This window comes from Puma concolor, chromosome E2 (genome assembly GCF_028749965.1).
Source record: "Puma concolor isolate L17-30 chromosome E2, mPumCon1.1.hap2, whole genome shotgun sequence".
Taxonomy (NCBI): Eukaryota; Metazoa; Chordata; class Mammalia; order Carnivora; family Felidae; genus Puma; species Puma concolor.
This window is the reverse complement of record NC_141681.1, coordinates 53,667,174-53,692,714: the sequence shown is the minus strand read 5'-3', so window position 1 is coordinate 53,692,714 and position 25,541 is coordinate 53,667,174. Positions and strand designations below refer to the sequence as shown.

At 56.9% G+C, this 25,541-nt stretch overlaps 2 protein-coding genes across 4 annotated transcripts; one reads left to right on the top strand and one right to left on the bottom strand.

The window, feature by feature from the left end:
• Positions 1-42: 42 nt before the first annotated feature.
• Positions 43-19,979, top strand: TMEM143 (transmembrane protein 143). Of its 2 annotated transcripts, XM_086690270.1 has the most exons (8): positions 50-349; positions 700-940; positions 2,522-2,626; positions 10,779-10,973; positions 11,780-11,907; positions 12,914-13,193; positions 18,014-18,203; positions 18,866-19,979. In XM_086690270.1, the coding sequence occupies exons 1-8, from the start codon at positions 327-329 to the stop codon at positions 19,078-19,080; spliced, it is 1,377 nt and encodes a 458-aa protein (XP_086546396.1). In that variant the 5' UTR covers positions 50-326; the 3' UTR covers positions 19,081-19,979. The 2 variants fall into 2 exon arrangements, with proteins under 2 accessions (XP_086546397.1, XP_086546396.1); XM_086690271.1 differs by lacking the exons at positions 18,014-18,203; positions 18,866-19,979 and adding an exon at positions 16,179-16,439 and having other exon boundaries at positions 43-349.
• An 873-nt stretch (positions 19,980-20,852) lies between these two features.
• On the bottom strand, positions 20,853-24,863 carry EMP3 (epithelial membrane protein 3 (MAM blood group)). Of its 2 annotated transcripts, none has more exons than XM_086690273.1 (5): positions 24,418-24,863; positions 23,329-23,688; positions 22,919-23,021; positions 21,893-22,033; positions 20,853-21,136 (listed from the first exon to the last, which is right to left on the bottom strand). In XM_086690273.1, exons 2-5 carry the CDS (start codon positions 23,404-23,406, stop codon positions 20,967-20,969), a joined length of 492 nt encoding a protein of 163 aa, XP_086546399.1. In that variant the 5' UTR covers positions 23,407-23,688; positions 24,418-24,863; the 3' UTR covers positions 20,853-20,966. The 2 variants fall into 2 exon arrangements, with proteins under 2 accessions (XP_086546399.1, XP_086546398.1); XM_086690272.1 differs by having other exon boundaries at positions 23,329-23,492; positions 24,418-24,860.
• Between the last annotated feature and the right edge of the window lie 678 nt (positions 24,864-25,541).

Sequence of the window (25,541 nt, the reverse complement as noted above, 5' to 3'; positions counted from 1 at the left end):
GCCTCCGCGGACGTTGGGCCGCCCGCCGTTGGCTGGCGGCGCGCGGGAGCCCTGCCGAGACCCAGTCCTCCCGGGAGTCTCGCGCCCGCTCCGCCCCCTTCTCTTTGAAGCGCGCGGACACGGAGAGGCTTCCGCAGCGCGTGCGCCGCGCTCAAACAAGGCGAGAGAAGAAAGGCTGGCAGATGGCGCACGCGCGGTTGAGACAGGGCATCGGAGGGAAGATGGACAGCGCGCCGTGACCCAGGCTTTGCGCATGCGTCTTACTGCAGGCTGAAGCCGAACCTTGGGGACCCAGGACACCTTCGTACGCATGCGCAGGAGGCTCAATGACAGTCGAGCGTTGGCTAAGGTGAGGGAGACGGCGGACTGCATGGCCGGGGGAGGGCCGCCCTGCATCCCCTATGTAGCCTTTCCGAGCCTCTCCTATGCTCCTAAGATTCACCTGTTGCTTAGACCCCGCAGAAACCCGTTATACAACTAAAGGGTCTCTGGGCCCGAAAAACGCCCAGGACTCAAAATCTCCGACTCCTGCCTGGGGCGCAGACCAAATGTGCAGTGTGGGAGGGCACACAGGCAAGACGGGCTACAAGACTGGCAGATGGGCTCTGTGCCCTGCCTGGGGTATGGACGGTCCCTGGAGGTGGAGAGGGCGCTTTTCCTGTAGATGACCTTTGACCCCTGCCCATTTCCCTTGTTTAGGCTCCAGGGAAAGGGTCTGGCTATGCTGCTGGTGACCCGGGGGGTCTGGGGATCCAGGGTCCGAGTATGGTCCCTGTTGCCCACGCTTCTCGGGCCCCCCCGGGCCCTGTCGTCGCTAGCGGCCAAGATGGGGGAGTACCGCAAGATGTGGAACCCCACGGAGCCCCGCGACTGGGCCCAGCAGTACCGCGAGCGGTTCATCCCGTTCTCCAAGGAGCAACTGCTCCGCCTCCTGATACAGGTACCGCCTGTCCCGGGTCCAAGAGCCCGGGGACTACGACTCCCGGCAGGCATCGCGGCGGCACAGCCCTACGTGCCGCAGAGGGCTCTCCTGGCGCCTCCTGGGAGTTGTAGTTCCCGTTCCCTTTGTGCTCCGAGGTGGGCGTGGCGTTGGAATGCGGCGGGGGTGGGGGGGCTCTGTGAGCCGTGGATGTAGTTGATTCCAGACTCAAGCTTGTTCTGGGGTCTTGCTTGAACAAGCCTTCTCTGGGGCATGGTTTTTACCTCTGCAAAATGGGTATGATAATCATCCTCATCAGTATTCTTACTGCTACCTAATAATAATCACCATACTTATGAAGCTTTAATCATAATTATTATCACACTGTTTGAGCTCTTACTGTTTGGCACTGTGCTAAGCATTTTCCATGCGTTGTTGGATCATCAGAACAACCCAGTAAGAGAGACACTTCCGTCATCCCCATTGTACAAATGAGGTAACTGAAGCAGGGGAAGGAAAGTGACTGACTCAAGGCTGTGTCGTTGTGGCCCAGGTTTGCACCGAAGTGGCCTGACCAGAGCAGGGCAGGGACTGTGGTCTACGGTGAGGCATTAGGCACCTGCTCCACTGAGAGTCCTGGTCTGGCTCCAGAGCTAAGCTCCTGCCCCACTGTCATCATCCGACTTGTCATGATTGAGGGTTATCATTCATTCATTTTAAAATTATTGATTGAACACCTGTCTGTACTAAGGCCTGTGCCAGACTCGACCCACAAGCACACACGTAAATCAGACATACGTAGACACACACGCATGTATATGGACACACGATGGCATTAGATTGTCACCATCGATCTCCGACAAAGTGGGTGTGATCCTCAGTTGCTGATAAGGGAACAGGCCTAGAAAGGTAAAGGCGTTCACCTAGGTCACGGAGGTAGGAAGCACAAAGAAAGAGTTAAATATGTGTGTTCTGGAGTCAGACAGGCCTGGTTTGGAGTCTCGGCTTCTTCTTCTTTTTTTTTTTTTTTTAACGTTTTATTTATTTTTGAGACAGGGAGAGACAGAGCATGAACAGGGGAGGGTCAGAGAGAGGGAGACACAGAATCCGAAACAGGCTCCAGGCTCCGAGCTGTCAGCACAGAGCCCGACGCGGGGCTCGAACCCAGGAACCGGGAGATCAGGACCTGAACCAGGAGATCATGACCTGAGCCAAAGTCTGACGCTTGAGCCACTGAGCCACCTAGGCGCCCCCAAAACAAAATTTTTTTTAATTTTTTTTTTATTTTTATTTTTTCAACGTTTATTTATTTTTGGGACAGAGAGAGACAGAGCATGAACGGGGGAGGGGCAGAGAGAGAGGGAGACACAGAATCGGAAACAGGCTCCAGGCTCCGAGCCATCAACCCAGAGCCTGACGCGGGGCTCGAACTCACGGACCGCGAGATCGTGACCTGGCTGAGTCGGACGCTTAACCGACTGCGCCACCCAGGCGCCCCCCAAAACAAAATTTTAGAAAGCCCAGAGCTGCCAGAGAAAGAAATCCTCCCTGTGAGGAAGGGGAAGGAGGCCTACAGAGGAGTTTTGTTTCCTGGGGTTACAGGAATTCCACTCCAGCCCCGCGGACAAGGCAGCCTTGGAGTTGTTTGCGGCGCACGTGGACTTCTGCACCTTGTTCCACTACCACCACATCCTGGCCCGACTGCAGGTGAGGACGTGGCCCCGCCCACCTTGGCCTTGGGGTGCCTGTGCCCTAACCCATTCATCCGGTACACAACCTGGCTATGCTCCGAGCAGTGATGGTTGAGTGAAGACCCGAGTGAAGACAGGGAGAGAGCCCGATCCGTGTCTGGTGGCCTCGGGCGGGGGTGGGGGTGGGGGTGGGCACATTCCAAGCAGAGGGGGTGGAAAGCAAGTGCAAAGGCCCTGGGGTACGGGTGTTGGAAGAACCCGAGGGGGCTACTGTGCCGTGGATGAAGGCAGAGAGGCATTGGGGGCAAACTGTGCCTGGCCTTGTGGGTAGTGGGGGGGACTTCGCCTTGACTTCTAAGTTAGCTGGGAGGGCTACTGAGCAGAGGAGGGACATGCGCTGATTTAGGTGTTAGCGGGCGCCTTCTGGAACAGCCTGTCAGACGCAGGGAGATCTATTCAGAGTCTATTATGTTCGTCCAGCTGAGGGATAATGGCCACCCCAGCAAGAGTAATAGCGGTGGACGCGGAGAAAAGTGGTCTGGACGCTGGTAATGGTTGGAAGGCACTGGCGTTGGGCTGTGCGGGCGGGCGATGGGGGGGGAAGGAGAAAGTCAGGGGGTGCCTCCAGTTCCTCTGAAAGAACGGAGCTGCCATTTACCGAGCCGCGGAAGACGGGGCGGGGGCGGGAGGCAGGTCTGTGGGGAAGACGGGAGCTCGGTCTGGCACTCGGGAATCTTAGATGCTTCTAAGCCAGCCTCATAGAGTGATGGACCTGGATGTGGGCTCTGGGGGTCGGGGGAGGGGGCTGGGCCGGGAAGCATCCCTGGGAGCACTTAGATGGTACTGGACAAGACCACCAAGGGGGTTAGCTTAGCCTGGGATCCGCCCAGCCTTGAGATCGGCATGGGGAACTAGCCCCAGGAGGGGGGCGGCCAAAGAGCCAGCCGGAGAGAGAAGCAGAACCCCTGGAGAGAGGGATGTCAGGAAGCCACATGCTCCGGGTCCCCTTCCTTCCCCGTCCCCGGGATGCCGGCTGCGTGGGGGGTCCTGGAGACAGTGATCAGCTTCGGGGATCTTCTGTGAGGGACTCCCAGAGCTCAGAAAAGCCCTTGTGCTCACAGTCGTGGTTTATTGCAACGAAAGGAGGGCGAACAAAACAAAACGAGCGAAAGGAAAAAGGCGATGGGGCCGGGGTGGGGGGTGGGGGCAGTGGAGGGGCAGACAGAGAGAGAGAGAGAGAGAGAAAATCCCAAGTGGGCTCCACACTGTCAATGCAGAGCTTCGCAGAGATTCGGGGCTCGATCTCACAACCATGAGATCATGACCTGAGCTGAAATCAAGGGTCGGATGTTTAACTGACTGGGCCGCCCAGGTGTCCCCTAAAGATCTTATTTTCGAGGAATCTCTACCCCTAACGGGAGGCTCCAACTCACAAGCCGGAGATCAAGGGTCACATGCCCCACCCACTGAGGCAGCCAGGTGCCCCAACTGGTGTCCAGGATTTTAGGGGGCAGGGGGTGGGGGGAGGGGGTCTGTCAGCGCCTGCGTAGCTGACCTGAGCTACTCAGTCACCAGCTCCTCCAGAGGTCAAACTGCTACTTCATGGCCCGAGGCCCCGCCATAAACCACATAGTTAGCATAGACTAGCTACTGGGCAGGGAGAGGGGAAGAAAAAGAATCCTAAGCAGGGCCCGCACTTTCAGCGCAGAGCTCGACGTGAGGCTCGATCTCACGCACCCCGAGATCATGAGCCAAAATCGAGAGTCCGACGCGTACCCGACTGAGCCACCCATTCGAGTGCGTCCGAGCAAGACCCTCCGATCGGGCAGAACATTTCCAAGGGCCTAGAAGTTATCCCAAGAGCCCAGTCGATGGCCGGTCCTTTGGAAGGTGCGGGGTTTGGACACCCCAGGCCTGTCAGCCAGCCCCTCACTGCTCCCTGCCGCTGCCCTCGGACACGGCCCCTCTCTGCTTTGAGTAGCAGTGACATCGGCCCCTTATTGCTGAGCTCACTCTGGGTCGTGCTCGTCGGCTCCTTCCTGTGGAATCGAGGGGGAGCCGCCCGGAGCCCCGTTTGCAGAGGCAGAAACCGAGGCACTGAGAGGGCCTGGCTGAGCTACGATTTGCCCCCATGTCCAGCTGCCTCTGAGCTCTAGCCCGGGGACCCCAGGAGGCAGGGTTTTTCAAAAACGCTGTTGAAAAAGATCATTTTCTTTATTCATTCATTCATTCATTCATTCATTCATTCATTCATTCATTTTATGATTTTAAAAAATGTTTTTTATTTATTTTTTGAGAGAGTGCAAGCAGGGGAGGGGCAGAGAGGGGGGGGACAGAGGATCCGAAGCGGGCTCTGCGCGACAGCAGAGAGCCCGATGCGGGGCTTGAACTCACGAACTGTGAGATCATGCCCTGAGCCCAAGTCGGGCACTCACTGACTGAGCCACCCAGGTGCCCCCAAAAGCATTTTATTATGTGAACATTTAAATGTACAGGAACACATGGGGCGGTGGGCGGCTCAGTCAGCTAAGCGTCCGGCTTTTGATCTCCGCTCGGGTCATGATCTCACAGTCTGTGGGTTCAAGCCCCTCATTGGGCTCCGTGCTGACAGGGTGGGGCCTGCTTGGGAGTCTCTCTCTCTCTCCCTCTCTCTTTCCCATCCCCGTTCATGCTTGTGCTCTTTCTGTCTCTCTCTCTCTCTCTCTCTCTGTGTCTCTCAAAAATAAATAAATAAACTTAAACAGTTTTAAGAATTTAAAAAACATATGGAAACATAGAAAACGTATACAGCAGAGATGCATATTTCCACTGAGGTAGGAGATTCTAAGCTGCGATGCTAGGAGGAGAAGGGAAGAGCTATAGAGACAGGTGGGACACATGAGTGACCCTTTGCTGGTGACCTGAGTCCCTCGAGGAAGCGGCCTGGGGCAGGAAAAGAACAGCTAGCTTCATTGTTCACTACCTGTGTGGGTGACCTTGGCAGGTGACCTCCGTCCGCGCCTCCTTTCCCTCATTCATTCATCCGTGAGTGCACAGCAGATATTTCTTGAGCACCTACTGCGTCCTCCAAATGGTTCCAGGCCCCAGGACGTAGTGGTGAGCCTGACCGATGGGCGTCTCTGCCTCACGGGATCACGTTCTAGGGAAGGACCCAGGTCTTCAAGACGGCGAAGACGGAGGGGCGCCTGGTTGGCCCGGTCGGTGGAGCATATCCGACTCTTGATCTTGGGGGTGTGAGTTCGAGCCCCATGTCGGGGTAGAGTTCACTTAAAAGAGTTTAAAAAAAAAAAAAAAAGACGGTAAGGAAGTGAAATGTGTGAAGAGGCGCCAAGTACTGAGGAGGAAGTTGCCAGATCAAGCAGAGGGCACCCGGTTTATTTGTTTCCAACTGCTGCCATCACAAATCACCGTAAAGCGGGTGGCCGAAAACCACAGAAATTTGTTCTCTCGGAGTTCGGGAGGCCAGAAGTCCAAAATCAAAGTGTGGGCGGGGTGGGTTTCTCGCGGAGGCTCTGAGGGGGGAACCACCCCGTGCCCGGTCCTGGAGGACAGTGACTGTCATTGTCAGCCTTCCTTGGCTCGTAGCCACGACGGTCCAATCTCTGTCTCCGTCTTCACATCACCTTCTTCTCTGTGGCCCTGCGTGCCCTTCTCTGTCTCCTATAAAGGCCACCGTCACTGGATATAGGGCCCACCCGAATCCAGGATGGTCTCACCCTGGGATTCTTACTCCTTAGACCTGCAAAGTCCCTATTTCCAAATGAAGTCAGATTCTGAGGTTCTGAGGGGACACCATTCAACCCTCTCCACCTCGTTAAATTTGAATTTCAGATAAGCTGGGAATAATTTTTTTTTTTTTTTAGTATAATCATGTCCTAGGTAACGCAGTCCTCAAATATTGCACGGGACATACGGAGGCCGAATAATTATTAGTTGTTGATCTAGAAATCAAATCTCACCTGGTATACTGTATTTTTTTTTTTTTTTTGTGGCTAAATCTGGTAACCCTAATTAAGAAGAAATTAGAGGGGCGCCTGGGTGGCGCAGTCGGTTAAGCGTCCGACTTCAGCCAGGTCATGATCTTGTGGTCCGTGAGTTCGAGCCTCGCGTCAGGCTCTGGGCTGATGGCTCAGAGCCTGGAGCCTGTTTCCGATTCTGTGTCTCCCTCTCTCTCTGCCCCTCCCCCGTTCATGCTCTGTCTCTCTCTGTCCCAAAAATAAAATAAAAAATAAAAAAAAAAAAAAAGAAGAAATTAGAAAACAGGAATGTTTTGCAATGATAGGGAGAGTAGTCAGGGGAGGCCTCACTGAGGCGGCGACATTTGAGCAGAGACCAGAAGGAGGCAAGAGGGAGAGCCATGAGGAGATCTGTGGGAACAGTAAGTGCAAAGGCCCTGCGGCAGGGCTGTGCATGGTGTATAGGAGGGATAGCAAGGAGGCTGGTGGGGCTAGAGCTGAGTGAGCACAGGGGAGAGGGCTGGAGATGAGGGCCCAGAGCCTTGTGGGACACAGTGAGGACTTTGCTTGGACTCCAAGTGATGTGGAAGCCACCAGAGGGCTCTAAGCAGCGGGATGTAAGCTGCCTTCTATTACGACGGGCGCCCTCCGGCGGCTTCCCGGGGAACGGACTGGGTTGGGGCTGGAGGATGGGAGCAGGGCAAGGGCAAGGGGGGGCTCAGACTTGGCGCGTGGAGGAGGAGGGGTGGTGGGAAGAAGTGGTTGGATTCTGGATCCGTTTTGAATGGGGGTCCATCAGGGATTTGCCGATGGGTTCAGGGTGGGCACCTGGAAGGATGGGCTTGGACGCTTCTAAGCTGGGTAATGTGGCGGGAGGAGCAGGTCTGGGGAGGGGTCTCAGGACCCCAGTTTGGGACGTAGTGCCTTTGAGAGGATGCCCGTCGGGTGCCCGCGCGGAGGTGTCGAGACGCCCGTCGGACGTCTGTGGCCACGCGTCGAGTAGGCTCTTGGCATGTAAGTCCGGCGCACAGGACCCACCTGAGCAGCAGACTCGGGCCCGTACCCTGCCCTCGGACAGCTGAACTTGGGTGGCAGGGACAGTTGTGAGTCAGACACCCTCCCCCGACGAACAGATACAGCCACACAGTGAACTCCCAGGGTGCAGTTCGTGCCAGCGCGTAACGAAGCTTGACCTTGGTTTCTGAACCGAAGTCTGTGTGCGTATCAGAAAACGCACCCCTTTCTGTCGCCTGGTGCTGTGCACGCGACATTGGCAGCTGCTAGCCCCATGTGGCTGTTTAAATGTGAGGGCGCTGAAATGAAATAAAATTTAGAAATTCCGTCCGAAATTTCAGTTGTGTTCGCCGTGTTTCAAGTGTTCCGGAGCCACCGGTGACCAGTGGTGAGGTATTGGATGGTGCAGATCTAGATGTTTCTATCCTTGGAGGCAGTTCTTTTGGAATGTGCTGCTCTAGACCCTTTATTTCCATCTGAAAGGGCGACTGTTCCGATAAATGTATGGGTCGACAGCATCTACAACGGTGCTTATGTTAGACTGGCACATTTGTGCAGCGTACAATCTGCCCAACCACGCAAGGCGGCTCTGCTCAGCCTGAGGAATGGAGGGGGGCTTTTTGAGGGCGAGAAGGGAGCTGGAATACGATAGAAGAGTGGGACTTCAGTCGCGGAAAGGGAAGGAGGAGGGGAGTGGGGGGCAGGGAGAGTCTCTTAACAGCATGTACAACATCCCTGTGACTGGAGGAACTAAAACCATTGTGAGCCACCAAGGGGGACCGTGGTGTTAGGTCCTGGGAGGCCTTGCGGGAAGGACACGGTCCAGAGCACGGTCCTACTTCCTGAGGGCAGTGGGAGCCTCGGAATGAGTTTTGCAGGAGATTGACATGGTTACATGTGTAATTCCTGATATGCCACTTCCTGGCTGTGTGACCTCAGGCAGTTCCTTAACCTCTCTGTGCCTCATTTCCCACATCTCTAAACGAGGATAACCACAGGGGCCATCGTCACCTTATGTGCATAACGCGTGCACAACCTGCTTCAAACAGTGCCCGACACACAGCAAGCGCTATATAACCGCGCGTTATCATTTATTACTGTTGTTCTCGTGGTGCGATGGAATCTCGGCTGCCGTGTAGACAGGACAGGTGGTTGAGGGTGGGGCGAGGGGCTTTGGGGAGGCCACTGAGAAGGCCGCTGGACTCATCCAGGTAGGAAGAGGAGTTGGTGGTGTGGACGGGGTGGGGCCAGTGGGCAAAGGGGGCCTGTTTCGGAGGGAGAATCAGCAGGGTTCAACGTGTGGGGGAGGGGAGGAGCCGGGGGTCACCTGCGGCCTCCAGGTTTCTGGCCGGAAGCCCTGCGTGGATGTCAAGTGCCCAGCGGAGAATCTAGCGCGCGGCGGATGCTTGCCGAATACCGATTTCTCGCTCTCTCCTCCAGCTCTGAGCTTCCCTCCCTGTCAAACCCCAGCTCTGTCCGGGAAGTGAAATTTCTCAAGGTCACTCTCTGAGTCTGAGAACAGGAGGGACTTCCGGCACGGGGGGGGGGGGGGGGGGGCGGGGGGGGTGCTTTGGGCTGGAGTCCCGCCCCCCTGGCGCCCGCCCCAGCCCTGGGAGTTCGTTCCAAAGGGGGTTTGCTAGGCTCGGCTGCCAGGTTGTTTCCTGCTCCGTCGTTTCCAAGGTCGTGGGCCTTCCCACCTCCGGACCTCTGCCCAGGCCGTTCCTGCCGCTGGTAGACCCTCTTCCCTTCCACCAATTCAACCCTGCACTTGGCCCGGACAAGTGGTTCCTTAAGGCTACCTCTCCTGGGAGACACGGAGAGTTCGGCTCGTTTTATGGACCAGTGAGTCCCCTGTGCCGCATAGTCTGGCGTGAGTCACGTGTCTTCCTGAAACCGGCAAATAGGCTAGGCACCCAGCAGTTCGCTCACTCACTCATTCATTTGTTCATCCATCCATCCGTCCATCCGTCCATCCATTCAGTCCACAAGTTTTTGCAAGGTGGGTAGGGAGGGATAGGTGCATAAGATGAGGTGGGCAGGGTGGAGGCCAGTTTGCGAGGGGCCTTGGAGGCGGTGGAACGACTCTGGTATTTATTCCAAGGGCAGGGGGGAAGCCACCGCGGGGAGAGGGTGTGGGATCTGTTTATAGTCTAAATAATAAATGAGCTCTTGGTGCGACAGTTTCGTGGAGCACGGTGTAGGAGAGGCGAGAGAAGGGGCACCTGGGTGGCTCAGTCGGTTGAGCATCTGACTTCGGCTCAGGTCATGGTCTCGTGGTTTGTGGGTTCGAGCCCCGCGTCGGGCTCTGTGCTGACGGCTCAGAGCCTGGAGCCACTGCTTCGGCTTCCGTGTCTCCCTCTCTCTCTGTTCCTCCCCCACTCTCGTTCTGTCTCTCAAAATAAATAAAAATGTTAAAAAATTTAAAAGAGTGGCGAGAGAAGAAGCCCAGTGCAGTTGTTTGGGGCAGAGGACAGGTAGCCGGGACAGGAAGGGGTTACTGGAGATGGGGGTGGGGGGAGGGGAACGATGGATTCGAGGACTCCTCGGAGGTCTAGCCAGTGAACTTGCAAAAGGTCTGGACCAGGGGGCGACCACAAGAAAGGAATCAAGGATGCCTCCGAGGTGTCTGATCAGAGCATCCGAATGAATCAGGCAGTGCCCTTTCCTGAAGGGAGAAGGCTGGGGGGAGGGAGAGGAAGGAACGAAGCATTCTCCTTGGGCCGTGTTAGATGTAAGGTGGCGTTTCCAACGGGAGATGTCAGAGATCTTTGAATATGAGAGTCTGACGCCCAGGGTAGAGGCCAAGGCTGACTGGAGGTGGGGGGGGGGGGGAATAGGTTTGGGAGAGGAAACCGGGAAACGTATTCTCTCTGTGCATCCCTGCGTCCACCTTCCCGTCTGTTACTGGGGGAGGAGGGACAGGACAGACGCTCAGGCCCCGGAACTGGTTATTAGGTCCAGAACCTGGAGGACGGGTCCGGGCTGGAGACGCGAGTCGCGCACAGATACATAGAGACGCACAGAGTGGTGTTTAAAGGCACGGGAATAACGAGGCTATTTAGGGTGCGCTCAGAGAGAGGAAAGGGAAGAGGGCCCAGCACAAGGCCTGGGGTCCCCCGTCATCTGAGGGATGGGGCCGGGAGCAATCCCTCATGCCGCGCCCTAGCCCGTCTCTCTTCTCTCTGACTCTCTCCTCAGGCCTTGTATGACCCCATCAACCCCGACAGGGAGACCCTCGACCAGCCTTCGCTTACGGACCCACAGCGTCTGTCCAACGAACAGGAGGTGCTCCAGGCTCTGGAGCCCCTGCTGGCCCAGGCCAATTTCTCCCCGCTGTCTGAGGACGCTCTGGCCTACGCTCTGGTGGTCCACCACCCTCAGGATGAGGTCCAGGTGCCTGTCTTCCAGAGGAGGACCAAAACTCCGGAAGGCCTGGGGGCAGGGATGAGCCTTTGGGAGGCAGAGGCTGCTGGGAGTTGTCCTGAACGCAGGGCGTGAGCCCATGCAGCGTTCTCGGTGAATTAGACTAGGGCACCTCTTTCCCAGTCGGTCCACTGCCATCTGTTGGAAAAAGAAACGGACCTTCTTAGGACTAGAGGCTTTCTCGCCATCTGCCAGAAAACTGTGATAATAAGTAATACGAAATGCTCATCCTTAAAGTAAAAAAAAAAATAATAAAAGTACTATAATCTTCCAAACTCCCCCATTTTAACGATGTTAAGACATACTTTTTACTGAAGTCACATTCTATTGTCCCTGAAATTGGAAAATAACTTCTAAGTGGTGGTGTGGCCTAGTGTTAATTGGCAATATATTTTCTCTTTCAATTGCTTCATAAGGTAATGGAGGATCCAATCGACAATCATATTACAATATATAAATGCATCAAAGTGAAATGTCGTGTACCTTAAGCTTACACAATGTCACATGTCGTATCTGACAACCGGTGGCATCTTAGATTCTCAGAAATATGGCAGTAAAAATGACTGTGAGGTAAATGGTGCCATCTCAGATAGTATGCCCTTGCGCAGTACACAACACGAGCAACCATACAGGGCCACCCTGCCTAAACACCGGGTGATGATAAGCCTGGGAGGAGGGTGGACATCACTGGGAGAAGGGGCATCTAATTCCAGTAACCTGTGCTCTCACCGCAGACCATGCTCATCCGCCTCTGCTTCCTTTGTCCCCCTCGTCAGGTGACAGTAAATTTGGATCAGTATATCTACATGCAGTTCTGGGCCCTGGGCCAGCGAGTTGGGCAGATCCCCCGTAAGTCCAGCGTGGGCTCCAAACGTGGCTTCATCAGGTCGCCCCCCGCAGAGAGGTGAGGCGGCCCTTGTTCCCCAGCTGCAGCGAGAGGGAGCAAGGTTAGAGTCGAGAGGGGACTGCAGGTCAGTGTCTGCATTTGGGTGTCTGGGCCCTGGGTGGGAAGTCGAGAAAGGGGGCGGGGAGATCACCCAAATGCCGCCTTTCCTTCCCAGGGGGAACATAAGAACTAGCATTCCCAGGGGAAGAGAGAGGGGAGCGACACTTGTCCCCATTTTCCAAATGAGGAAAGCGGAGCCTCAAGCAAAGGAAGGCCACATTCTGAAGAAATGGCGCCACCAGGACTCCGATGAGCCTCATACTTTGAACGGAGGCCCTTCAAATACAGAGTAGGGTCAGGAGAGCCAGATCTTCCCTTGGGCCTATAAATTACCCGATCCTTCTGGAAATCAGTTGATCAGATATGGTCACGAATCCAAAAAAGCAAAGCAAAGCAAAGCAAAACAAAACAAAACAAAACAAAAAAAAACACCGCCGAAGACAAAAAGCCCTCACGCCCCTAAAGCAGCAATTCTGTTTCCAGGAATCTATTCCAAGGAGATATTTATACTTTGCAGGCTGTGTAGTTTAATTGTCTGTCTCTCGCGCTGGATTATAAGCTCCACCAAGGCGGCGATTGTCTCTCCAGAGCTTCGTAGCACTCCCTGGCACCTAGCAGGCACTCTAAGTTACAAGTAGAATTTGAATTTGAAAAAAAAAATAAATAAATGAAACACACAAACAAAAAACCAGAACTAAAGAAAAGACAGTCTATTCAGCTCTCATTTACCAAGCCCAGGAAACCAGAAGCCATGGTTGTGTCCAATAACCGGGGATTGCATTGTTCAGCTGACGCCCTGTGGTTGGACCCTTGGCGTAGGTCTGACTTTCCTCCCACCGCCTTGGGGTAGCAGCCTTGAAAATGACCGCGTTACTGCAGAGCTAGAGAGGGCGCCCCGGGGGGGCTGGAGGGGGCTCCCCGGGGCGGTCCTGACCACCTCGCCCCTTCTGTCTTGGTCCGTCAGGAGGTACTTCAAGCGGGTGGTGCTAGCGGCCCGAACGAAGCGGGGGCACCTGGTGCTGAAGAGCTTCAAGGACACGCCGCTGGAGGGTCTGGAGCAGCTGCTGCCTGAGCTGAAGGTGCGCACGCCCACCCTGCAGCGTGCGCTGCTCAACGTCACGCTTTTCGTCTCGGGCGTGGTGTTCTTTGTCAACGTGGGCATGGTGGTGCTCTCGGACCTCAAGATGGCCACCTCCCTGCTGCTGTTGCTCTTTGCCGCCTTCATGGGCCTGCGGGCCTCCAAGGTAAGGGGACTGCCCGCCACGCTTCTTGGGTCCCTGCCTCTGCGCGTTCGTTCGGCCCCAAGGTCAGGCCACCCTCTATTTTGGTTTATTTCCGGCGTTAATCTGCTTCATGCCTTCCCTCCTTCGCTCAGTCATTCTTCCTTCCCCTCCCGCCTCCTTTCCTTCCTTCCTTCCTCATCCTGGCCGGGGCGTCGTTATCACCAGGCGAGCTGTTGTATCGGGGCAGCCTCCCTGAGCTCCAGCCCGAATGGACTCAACGGGAAACTGGGCCTGGGGCCCGGGAAACTATATTTTTAACACACCCCCTTCCTGATTCTGCTACATGTGAATGCAGGGCCACCTGGTACAGTTGCACAGGTTGTTCACCATCCAAGGATTCAGAGCTGAGGGCCTGGCAGCGGGGGGTGGGGTGGAGCTGAAACCTAACTTGTGCCCTGTGTGCTGTCTTGAGGCTGAGTTGGCCGGGGGAGAGGGGCTGCCTTTTACCAATTCTCCCCAGGGTTGGCACCGGTCCCAGGAGTGTGGACTGGACTGGTGTGTGGAGTCCATTGTGCTTGATCATTCACTCGCTGGTTCATTGGTTTTCAAGCTGTTTACAGCCATCCCAGCAGGCTCTTAGGACAATGATAATAAATCCCGCAGATAATAGCCAGGCTGTGCTGGCTGAGAAGGTGAAGGGCTGGGGGTGGGGGTAGCTGCTGAGGACCAGGGGTCAGGCAGGATCTAAAGGAAGCTTTTTTTTTTTTTTTTTTAATGTTTATTTATTTTTGAGAGAGAGAGAGAGAGAGAGAGAGAGTGTGCAGGGCAGAGAGAGAGGGGGACAGAGGATCCAAAGCGGGCTCCTCGCTGACAGCAGTGAGCGAAGGGTGGGGCTCGAACTCACGAACCATGAGATCATGACCTGGGCTGACCTCAGTCAGCCTCCCGTTTGAAAGGGGAGGAGTGAACCCGGTGGAGAAAGGGGCTGGGCAGGCACAGCGTGGTGGGGGGGGGGGGGGATCTCGCAGGGCTGGAGTCCGGGGTCCAGGGTGGAGAAGTGAGGCCCTAGAGAGTGGCAAGGGCCTTGAATGCCAGAATAGGGACCCTGGGGTTTAGCCACTGGGCAGCAGCTGCTATGGAAGAATTGCAGGCCCCGAGGGAGCCTGCAGCCTCCATGGAGGGGGTGGGGCTATGAGACCAAGAGCAGGGAGGCTGGGAAGGGTGTCAAGTGGTCTGGGGGGGCACCCAGAGTCCCAGCCCCAGGGGGACCATCCGTCCCACCTCACAGGCCCCTATTTATTTATTTTATTTTATTTGTTCAAGTTTATTTATCTATTTTGAGAGAGAGAGAGAGAATGAGCATAGCGGTAAGGGAGAGGGGGGACAGAGAAGGAGAGACAGGATCCCAGGCAGGCTCCGTGCCATCAGCACAGAGCCGGACGCGGGGCTCGAACTCACGAAAACGTGAGCCGAAATCAAGAGTCGGACGCTTAACGGACTAAGCCACCCGGGCGCCCCTCTGAGGGGCCCAGTTCCAAACCCGGTTCACTAGTTAATGTGACGCATCCGTTAAATGTTTTCCCACGCTCTGGGCGGAGCCTCCAACCCTTGACCGTGAGCCCTCCCAGCCTCCTTCCAGCCGCCCCTCCCCGTGCACACTTGTTCCCTCCTGTGTGTCGGTGGCTCCCAGATATCTGTCTCTGGTGCAGGCGTCTCTCCCAGTCTCCAGCCCCCCACCCCACCCGCCCCCTGGACACGCCCGAGCCCTTCCCACGCGCCCCACATCCCACTGAGCTCAGGATCCTTCCTCCCCAACCCCCCTTCATCCCGAGCCCCTGTCTAAGGGGCCGGTCTCAGGTGATTTTGCCGCGATAGGCACGTCCCTCTTTCTTTCCCCCCCTCAAAGAGCTCATCCACTTCTGGCGTTTCCGCCGACAGCTTTCTACATCTCCCGGATCGGATGCTCCGCGCCCAGCCTGGGGCCGCCAGCTCCGGGCCCCCTTTGCCCTCCCCTCCAGCGGCGGCTCCCCACACACCTGCTCCTCGTCCTGGTTCTCTGTCTGCAGAGGGCCCTGTGCCCCCTGTCACCGCTAGACCCTGAAGCTGCCCTCGCCCTACCCCCTAGTCTGTCCTTCCTGCCCCGATATTGTGCCCCGTCTCGTTCCCTCGGTCCTGGCCCCAGCCCAGGCCTTCCCAGCCTCCCCGTCGGTCCCCTCCAGCCCATCCCCGAGGTCCCCGGAGCTGGCCCTGGTTCAGCGTGGGCCCCCTCAGCTCAGCACAGAGCAGGGCCGGGCTTGTTGAGAAGCAAGCAGCCCAGAGATCTCTCCCTGGAGGGAGACATGCGGAGGTCGCAGTGGACACTGCAGGAGCCTGATGACACAGCTGCCCATCTGGGGGACGCGGCGTCCTTGAGGACTGAGCCTTGAGGATTGAGGCAGTGAGTGTTTTCTAAGAGCAGCCCAGGGGTGACTTGGCTTGTTCTGAGGCCCCAGAGGCCCAAGACAGAGGGCAGCTCGGGATACTGTTCAGGGGTTAAATTGGCTCATCGGCACGGGCTGCGTTCAGAGAGGAGGAGCAGGAGGCCAGCGGGAGAAACCTTCAGGGGCCGGGCCACACAGGGCCTTGGCCAGGGAGCTCGGGCTCTCTGAGGGCGCTGGGGAGCCACGGCAGGGCTGTGAGCAAGGGGGGAGCGGGGTCAGTTCTGGGGCTGTGCAGAGACAGACCGGAAGGGGCAGAGGCCGGCGGGAGGAGGCCATGCACCAGGCGGCTGGGAGAGGAGGGGACAGCGCAGAGAGGGGGAACCGGCAGGCCAGGAGGTGGGCTGAGGGGAGGCGTTTTGGTTGTCGAAGGGGACACCCAGGTGGCAGCCGGTGTGTCCTCAGCGAGAGGCCCGGCCTCATCTGCGTGCCACGGAACGTGGCGTGACCTGCTCACTTAATGTAAGAGAATTCAGCTCCATGAGCTTGGCCGAAACAGACACAAAACCCAACGTGTATTTCATCCCAGACCGTCCCTAACACGCGCCCTTCCTACACCTCGCCTTCAACCGAAGCGATGGCGATTCGTTCCAACGCAGGGACGCACCCCGTGCCGGGCTGGGCTCGTAAGAAGAGGGGGCACGGTCGCGCACAACCGTGTCATCAGTCCCTGGCAGTGATCTGAGCGATTTCCACGGCTGGGCTGCCTTCAGAGGCATTTCACCCTAGTTCTCCGCGCAAGATGGGCAGACAGCCCGTGCATTTAAAAGATGGCAGCCTGGGGCGCCTGGGTGGCGCAGTCGGTTAAGCGTCCGGCTTCAGCCAGGTCACGATCTCGCGGTCTGTGAGTTCGAGCCCCGCGTCGGGCTCTGGGCTGATGGCTCGGAGCCTGGGGCCTGTTTCCGATTCTGTGTCTCCCTCTCTCTCTACCCCTCCCCCATTCATGCTCTGTCTCTCTCTGTCCCAAAAATAAATAAAAAACGTTGAAAAAAAAATTAAAAAAAAAAATAAATAAAAATAAAAGATGGCAGCCTGGGGCGCCTGGGTGGCTCCGTCAGTTAAACGTCCAACTTCAGCTTACGTCGTGATCTCATGGTTCGCGGGTTCGAGCCCCGCGTCGGGTTCAAGCCCCGCGTCGGGTTCTGTGCTGACAGCTCAGAGCCTGGAGCCTGCTTCACATTCTGTGTCTCCCTCTCTCTCTACCCGTCCCCCCACTCACACTCTGTCTCTCTCAAAATAAATAAACATAATAATTTAAAATTTTCTTAAAATAAAAATATAAAAAAATAAAAGACAGCAGCCAGCCTGGAGCGTGGACGAATATTCCATAGTAGCTGATGTTGAAACGCCCTGGCCGTTGTGGGCCTGGCTTCGTGCCAAGAGCCTGCCTCTTAAACCTCTTGTTGACTCTCTGACCCTTTCCTGCCATCTAGCCGGGCTCACTGATAGTGTTCCCCGAGGATTTAGGTTTGGGCCAAGGGCTCACAGTTGGCCCCAGCCTGCCAGGCTATGAGACCCAGCAGTGTTGAACTCATTTTGTGGCTGAATGGAGGAATCTGAGTGGAGGATTCTAGCGTGAGCCCCAGAGGGCACTGGTGGGCTCGCATTTCCTTCCTTGGGGGACACCAAGCATGGGGATTGGGGTCCGGGAGAGGAGGGGGCAAAGCGTGGAGAAGGAGGCCCCAGACTTCTTTCCCTCAAGGAGGTTTGGAGTATTTGTTTTCTGTTAGCACTTCTCTTGACCATTTCATATGTAAACCCTTCTTCTTACTATGGAAGAAGTTCAAACAACTGTGGGATTAAAAGCACTTGATGAGCTCCTGAGCATCCCCGAGTCTCTAATTATCAAACAGTCAATCCGGGTCCACCTACACGCCCCCTGCCCTCCCACCACTGGGTTATTCGGAAGCAAATCCTAGACATGCCCTCTGGAAATACTTTAGTGTGTGTCTAAAAAGATAAGGACTTAAAAAAAAAAAAAAAAATCACTGTAGCAGAAAGTTCCAAGGCTGCAGCTCAAATGGTCTGGAAACCCTTGAGCAAATCCATTACTATGTGGCTCAGCTAAGCAGACCAGTGAAGCGGTTGCTAAAAGCTGTCGGTGGCCTCGGGGTCAGTGGGGCGGGAGCGAGTGTGTGTGTGTGTGTGTGTGTGTGAAAAATACAAATACCCGGGCACCAGCCCCGGGGACCTGAACCCGAAGAGGTCCGGGGAGGGCCCGGGAGCCCGCGGAAAGGACCATGCCAGCGTTGAGTGGCTGGGGGTGGGGTGGGTGTCGGGGTGGGGGGCGTGGGGCCCCGGGCGGCCCTGCCCCCTCCCACCCCGTCGCGCCGCTGAGCCCGCGGGGCGCTGTCCCGCCCGCAGATGTTCGGACAGCGGCGCAGCGCGCAGGCGCTGGAGTTGGCGCACATGCTCTACTACCGAAGCACCTCGAACAACTCGGAGCTGCTCAGCGCCCTGGCCCTGCGCGCGCAGGAGGAGCACGCCAAGGAGGCCCTGCTGGCGCACAGCTTCCTGGCCCGGCTGCCCCGGACGGCCCGCGGCGCGCCGGAAGGTAGGACTTGTCCCCGGGGCCCCGCCCCCGCCCCATCCCTTCGCGGCCCAGAACTGACGTGGCCCCACCTGAAACGAACTCCATTCACACCCTACACGGTCAAGACTCCGCCCCCCCATTCCCAACTGGCCCCACCCCATTGAGGACACCCCCCCCCCCCACCCTCACCGCGCAGGCCCAGTACTCCCGGTTCCTACGGGCGAGTCTGACCTATAACATCCCAGGTGACCTCGGCGCTCAGCATGCCGATGGGAACCCTTGAACCCAGCTTCCGATCTTGATGGATCGAGTCCCTCCCTGGGGTGACCGACTTCCCTATCCTGACCTCCTCCTGGATTAGGGTCTCGGGTCATCAGTCTCCTGTTGTGGCATGCCCTCCTTTGCTCCCACCTTGCCCAGCGCTCCTTCCAAAAGAGGCTCTTGCCCCTTCCCCCTGGGAGCCCCAGGTTGACAGGAACCTCCACCCTTCCCTGAACAAGAGGCCCTGACTTGTCCCTAGACGAGAGCCCCAGAGTCGGACCCTTCCTAGCCTCAAGCGGACCTCTAGGCTGCTCCCAAACCCGGACCCCTTGTATTCCTTGTCCTGCGCCCTCCCTGCTGTCCCTTCCGGGTCCTTCCAGGCCCCAGTCACCTCCTCACAACACCTGCTTCTCCCCCTGCAGAGACCTCCCTGTGGCTCCAGTCCGAGGTAGAGAACTGGCTTCTGGCCCAGTCGGGCTGTGACGTGGCCTTCAACGGAACTCGGGCCCTGGCCCACCTGCAAGCCCTGACCCCCAGCGTCGGGATGTACCCGCCCCCGGGTTTCCCCAAACTAGACGCGTTGCCTGCAGTCATTTCCGAGTCCCCCCGGTCCGCACCCAGTAGTGACAAGCCCTGAGCGAAACCACTGCCCAGCCTCGCCCAGCCACCTGGTTAGGAACTAAGCCCCGCCTCCTCCACGCTGAGCTGTCAATCACAGCCACTTCTGCTTTGCCCCTCCCCAACTTCCACTTACCCACAAGCAATCGCTTTCGTTACTCCGTATTCTCAGACAAAGCCGGCAATTGAGGCAGCCTAGGGTTGCTAGGCAAGCCCCCGCCCCAGCGCAGCCAATCTAAGCTTTTTGGCTTCTGCGGCGGTTCCGTCGCTTAGTCCCACCCCCGCCGTAAACAGCCAAACGGGGTTCGGCCCAGGAGGAGTGTCGGCCAATCAGAGCTGCTCAGTGCTACGAACCCCTGGGCACAGTTGTTAGACTGTATCTTCCCGAGGCCAGAGATCATTGTCTTTTTAGCCCGCTCCGGGCTAACTGCCCAACTTGCTCGCCGAGGCGGGGCCCCAGCCCACAGCCAACGGGAGCCGCTCAGCCCCGCTCTCTGGCAAACTGCCAACGACAGCTGCCGGGCACCAGCAGCCCTGGGCTGCCAGTTGGCGCTGCGTAGAAGAAACCAGTCAACATTTCTAAAAGGAAACCTGATCTTTCCATGAATTGACGCTGCTGATAAAGGCAGGCTATCTGGTCAGCTGCTGATCAGCTTGTCCAGGCTGAAGGGGTTGCGAGCCTTGTGTCGGGCAGAAAACCGCGGGTCAGGAGGAAGCAGCGACTACGCTCCCTCCAAGACGCATTTCCAACTCAGGCCCCAACAACCTCAGGTGCCTTTCCTGCCCGGGCCCCTCACCCTTTCGGCAGAAACTACCTCGGTCTGGATCTTTCTTCCACCAGTGGCCTGTGCAATATTTATTGGTCTATCAATTTCGCCCTCGTCCTCTCTCCCAAAGGAATAAATCGTGTGCAATGAATCTGGATGAGTGGGGGTAGCTGCAGGGGTTGGAGAGAAGGAAAGCATCAGAATCCTTGAAGGAAGAGACTGGGTCTTGGGGAAAATTGCATTTGGGTGGGTCCTAGGCAGAAAAAGCTGTCACCCTAGGGAGAGACTGGGTTCGCAGTTGGTGAAGGAGACTGCCTGTGGTAACGGAAGAGGATCTGAGAGAAAACCTGGCTCCCCAAAAGACTGGGTCTTATGAGCAAGGGAGATAGGACAGCCATGTGCCGTTGTGCAAGTTGTTCACTGCCAAAGGCACACAAGCCAGGGCACCGGTGGAGGTAAAATCCAGCCATCCCTCCACCCCCCCACATGCCTCCTAATGGGCTGAGTAAGCCTGGAGAAGGTGCGGGGGGGGGGGGGTGGCAGCTCACTTTTACTAAGGTGTCATCTGGGTTAGAGGCAGAATTGGATGTGGGAGGGGAAAGAAGAGGGGTTGTCCTAACGAGAGGAGAGTGAGTTCCAAGAAGGAAATAGAAAAGTGTCTTCGGGGGGGGGGGGGGGGCAACAATCTAGAACAACACACATCCTGCCTGGTTGAGAGAAAGACACCCTTGTACAAGGAAAGAGGACAGGAAACCCACAGTCTTGGTTCTTCCCCACAAGTGCCTAGAAGTCTAGACTCAGGAGGAATCCTGGGACGGGAGGGCCCAGGGCCCCCGGTCTGTGTAAGGGGAAAGGCGGCTGGGACACCGGGCCCCTGTGTCTTGCTTTAGAAGGGAGGCCCGGAGCTGTGCATTCCGAAGGCTGCTGCTGGAGCGGCTGTCCCCGGTTTTGGAGACCTCAGAAGTGAGCGACCTGGGTTCCTGGAGGAGGCAGGAAGGAAGGAAGGAAGGAAGCAGACAGAGCGGGCGGTTAAACGGTTTATTGGTTTTATTTTCTGGAGGACGCGGCGGGGCCGGGGCTTCGGGGTGAGACCGAGGGTCCGGGAGCGGGCAGGGGGCTGCAGGGCGACGCGGGGCCCTCACTCCCGCTTCCGCAGGTGGATGTAGATGACGCCGCTGGCCAGGGCGAGGGGGAAGGCCACCCAAGCCAGGGCGAAGCAGTAACCGAAGCTGCCCCCCGCCGGGCGCTCCGCCAGGATCTCCTCCGCGTGAATGGCGTAGATCAGCGCCCCCGTAAACACGGCCACGCCTGAGGGGAGACGGGAACCGGGTGGCACGCAGTACCCGCAAGAAGACTGCATTTCCCAACAACCCATGGGGCAAAGAAGCCTCGGGAAGGCCCGTGCGCAGCACCGCTGCCTTCTGGGAGTTGTGGTTCGCTGCCTCCGCGCCGTGCACGGAGGCTACTGCAGATTGGCTTTGGGCAATTCAGTTCGTCTAGCTGGGTGCCCCTTACTCATCCATAAAATGGGACGATAGTATCCATCCATCCATCCATCCAACCATCCCTTCAAGGAATGTTTTTTTATGCCTTGCTATGAGCTAAGCACGCAAATAGTGATTTAAGACGGCAGGGGCTTTGTAGGAACCTAAGAAGGTACGATTCCCGAAGCCGAGGACTATGATCACTTAGCTCTTTGCACCCGAAGTCAAGAAAATTGAAAAGCACATAAACTCCCTTCTGAAGTGTCTGATACACGGTGGGTTATAAAACCACTACCATTATGATTCAGAGTTCTCTCCTGGAGTATTACTTAGCCACTGCCTCTGCCCTCCCATCCCTGGGATCTACATTATTTACCCACACCACGCTCCCCAGCTCTGGCTCCTTGAAGCTCTAAGTGTCAGTTTCCACATGACTCAGAGACACAGACTGCAAACCACAGAATCAGTGAAAACTACTGATTCCCTGGCAGAGAGGTAGCCCACGGAGGCACTTCAGGTGGCCCCTCCCTCCCCTCCCCCCCCTCCCCTCCCCTCCCCTTCCCCAGGGGGCAGTGCTCACTGGTGCAAAGCTGGCAGAGGCCAGTGGCATAGAATAGCCCCCCTCGCCGCATGGTGTAGAGCTGGAACATGAACAGGATGAAGGACAGACAGCAGAGGATGAGGGACAGCACCATGAGGACCTGGACCGCCTTCAGCCAGCCTGCAATAAGGAGGAGAGAGAGGTGGAAGTCACAGTAGGTTCCGGGGTTCCGGCTCCGTCCGCTCGCTCACCGCCCCATTGTGGGCCATACAAGTTTGGTGGCCACTTCTATTGACCTTGATTCCCGGAACTTTGCTGAGTCCCCTTATCAGTTCTCAAAGCTGCTTTGAAGAGTCTTCAGGCTTTTCTACATGAACACATCCCCTGGGAATAGAGACCTCTTTTTTTTTTTTTTTTTTTTTTTTTAACTTTTGCCTCTCCCATCTTTACACCTTTTATTTCTTTTTTCTTGCCCTGTTGCGTTGGCTACCTCCAGGACAACACCGGAGAGCACTGGTGAGAACAGAAGTTCTGGCTTCGCTCTCTGGGGAAAAGCGTTTAATCTCTCACTTCCAAAAACTTAAAGGGGTACAGTGCCACTCCCTTCTAGCTCAAATACATCAGCAGCAGCACCCCCTCCACCCCCCCCCCCCGCCACCTTGTTCAGGACTTGGAAGGATTCAGCCCCACTCTTTTGTTGGAACTCAATGAATTGGTCCCAGCCATCCATTCCAAACACCAGTCTCCTCTCCTTAGAACTTCGAGAACATAATTCTACCTTCTCAGAATCTTGGGAGCTCTCTCCCCATTCCTTAAACCTATAGCATGTGGCCTCCACTCTTTCTGAATCAAAAGGGAGGGGGGCCTTTAGCCGATCCTCCTTAGAACATGAGCATATCACCCCCCCTACCACCCAGAAAAGTGGGTCATAATCAGCCCCACTCACTGAGCATTGGGGCCCAGACCTGCCCCCTCAAACTCTGAAGGGTTCCTACCTAATTCTTGATTCTGGGAAGAGACCGGGGTTACCCCTCCCCTGGCAGACGGGTCCCCGATGCCCCTCACCATTCTCGCTGACGTTACTGCAGGCCCACGTTTTGTTGTCATTGTTCCATGTGCAGTCATACCAGAGATTCAGGGACTCCTTCCCCGGGAGGGTCCACCAGGACTGGGATGGACCAAGAGACAAGGGCAGGGTTAGGAAAGGCAAGTGTGCAGGGTCAGGGAGATTGTGGGGAGGGTTAGGGAAAGGGTGAGGGGCTGGAGGGCGCTGAACTGGGGGCAAAGCATGGATTTAGTGAGAAGGGGTCGGGGGGGGGGGGACAGTCAGGGCAGAAAAGGGCAGGGGAGACGCATCCGAGCCAGGGCTCAGAAGGAGAGATGCTAGGGAAAAGGGGCGGGGCCAGAGTGGCTTCAGAAGAGGGGCGTGGCGGGAGCCTTCGGGAGAAGATAGCCCGCTGCTGGAGTAGGCTTACCTTGTCCAAAGTGGCCACGAAAAGCAGGATGAGAATGAGGATGTGAAGGGCAGAGACCACCAGCAGGAGGAGGGACATGGCTACGTGGAAGCCGGCGATGGGGGGTTGTCAGGAGATGGCTGTTTCAGGAGGTTGGGACAGGGGCGGCTGAGCCCCCTCGGATCCTGGTGGAGAAGGGGGCTGAGTCCAGACTCCAGGGCATGCTGGAGAAGAGGGGCCGGGAACCCGGACCCTTTGAGTCTGCGCGGGGAGGAGGCTGGGGGCCTGAACTCCTGGATCCCCCAGGGGTTGAAGCAGGCCAGGGGTGGACTCGGGTCCAGGAGTGAGTTGGACCAGCAGTGTCTCCTCAGAGTCCTGACCCTGGGCACATATGGGCCAGGATATGAAAATTCAAGTTCATGCCATCCCAGGTTCATCAGAAGCTGGGGGCTTCCCCCAGAGACAGGCATCCTTGACTCACCCCCCTCCTCTCCTGGGGTGTGGGGGGGTGGGGGACCGGTGAGTCACCCGGTGACTCATCCCTCCCCCCCCACCCCTGCCTCCAAGCACCAGGGAAACCCCAGCCCCTGGCTATGCCCACGAGGTCCCCACCCCACCCTGCTGCCAGACTGACGGTGCCAGACTGGTGCCTGCTGAACATCTTCTGGAGAAAATGGGCAAGACCCAGGTTGGGGGTAGGAGGCTGGGGTTGGGGCGGGGGGAGGCTTGAAAAGAAGGAGCCAGCCTCCCAGGACCCTTCAGTGTCTAGAACGGGGTGGGGGGGGGCGGGGTGCCTGGAGGTCCCCCAGACTTGGGGTGTACTCGGGCAAAGCCCTGGGCTCAGCGTCCTCAGGAGAGACTGGACGGCCGTGGGGAAAAGCTAAAGAAAGTTTACCAGTGGAGGGCTCTGCTGAGAACCCCCAAACCTTGCAGGGCCCCACCCCTTCCCGAATCTCCACCCCAAGTGCTAAGAGATCACTTCTTAAATTACAAGCATTTCCATGGGATCTGAGAGTGGGGGCGTCTCTCCCAGCCTGGGGTTATTCCCAAACTGCTGCACTCCCAAATAAAGAAAGAAATCCCAGTCCGAATAACGGACTGGAAACTTACCGCGAGCGGCAGAAAAAGTCAGAGTTGGAGTCTCGTCCTTTGCTTAGGGCCTCCGCGCCCCGCCCTTCTCCTCCCTCCTTCCACCCTCTCGAGGCCCCCGCCTCTCGCCTCTCCCGCCGCCTCCCTCCCTCCCTCGCTCTCTCCTCTGGCTCTCTCCCCCCTTCTCCCCCTCAATCCGGAACTCTTTCCCTCTCCCTCCTTTCCTCCCTTTTTCTCTCTCCTTCTGCCTCCTGTCTCTCCAGTCCTCACTGCCTACACCTCCTTCTTTCGCTCTCTTCTCACCCTCCTGGTTTCTCTCTCCGCTCCTCTCAATATATACTGACCCTTTTATACCCACCCGCGCCGCGCCCAGCCCAGCTGAGGTCTGCAGCCGGAGGGAGGGCCTAAGCACTTGGGTTCCTTATTCTCTGGGCCCCCACCCACTGCTCCCAGACAGGCATCTTCTGGGGCTCCCTCCCAGGATTGAGCTGAGAATTTGGAGCCAAGGGAGCCGAGCAGGGCCAGGGTGGGGCAAGAATCAAAGAGTGGGAGGGCCCGGTTCTCAGGCCTCTGCTCTGGGTCTTGCCCCGGCCCCGGATGTCTGCTTTCCTTGATGGGGTTTAGGACTGGATACTCTAATGGGGGTCTGGCGGAGGAGACCAGACCAGGCGGAGGTCTGGTTGAGAGCTGGGAGAGTTGGCCCGATTGTGGGAATCAGGGGATGGAAAATGGGAACACGTCAGACTCTGGAAGGGGGCAGGCGGTGGGATTTAATCCGGGTGCCACCATTTCCTGCCTGGGGGTCCTTGACCAATGATTTAAACTCTCTGAGCCTCGTTTTCCTCATCTGTGATATGGGTACAATGATACTGATCATACTGACAAGATACTGGTCGTCATAATTTGGATACTTATTCTAAATGAATAAGGTAGGGGCGCCTGGGTGGCTCAGGTCACGATCTCACGGTTCATGGGTTCGAGCCCCTCGTCAGGCTCTGCACTGACAGCCAGGAGCCTGGAGCCTGCTTTGGATTCTATATCTCGCGCTCTGCTCTCAACAATGAATAAGGAAACATTTAAAAAGACAAATGAATAAGGTAATACCAGTACACTAACACACCTACACGTTCAGGTTCATTCCTTTC

What these genes read in the sequence shown, in the direction of transcription:
- EMP3 (XM_086690273.1), bottom strand. Translation starts at nt 23,406, where the DNA reads ATGTCCCTCCTCCTGCTGGTGGTCTCTGCCCTTCACATCCTCATTCTC. An exon ending in TCGTGGCCACTTTGGACAAG is followed by an intron (nt 23,022 to 23,328) that starts GTAAGCCTACTC and finishes GGTCCATCCCAG; the next exon opens with TCCTGGTGGACCCTCCCGGG. An exon ending in CAGTAACGTCAGCGAGAATG is followed by an intron (nt 22,034 to 22,918) that starts GTGAGGGGCATC and finishes TCCTTATTGCAG; the next exon opens with GCTGGCTGAAGGCGGTCCAG.
- TMEM143 (XM_086690270.1), top strand. Translation starts at nt 327, where the DNA reads ATGACAGTCGAGCGTTGGCTAAG. An exon ending in AGGTCGCCCCCCGCAGAGAG is followed by an intron (nt 11,908 to 12,913) that starts GTGAGGCGGCCC and finishes TTGGTCCGTCAG; the next exon opens with GAGGTACTTCAAGCGGGTGG. An exon ending in GGCCCGCGGCGCGCCGGAAG is followed by an intron (nt 18,204 to 18,865) that starts GTAGGACTTGTC and finishes CTCCCCCTGCAG; the next exon opens with AGACCTCCCTGTGGCTCCAG.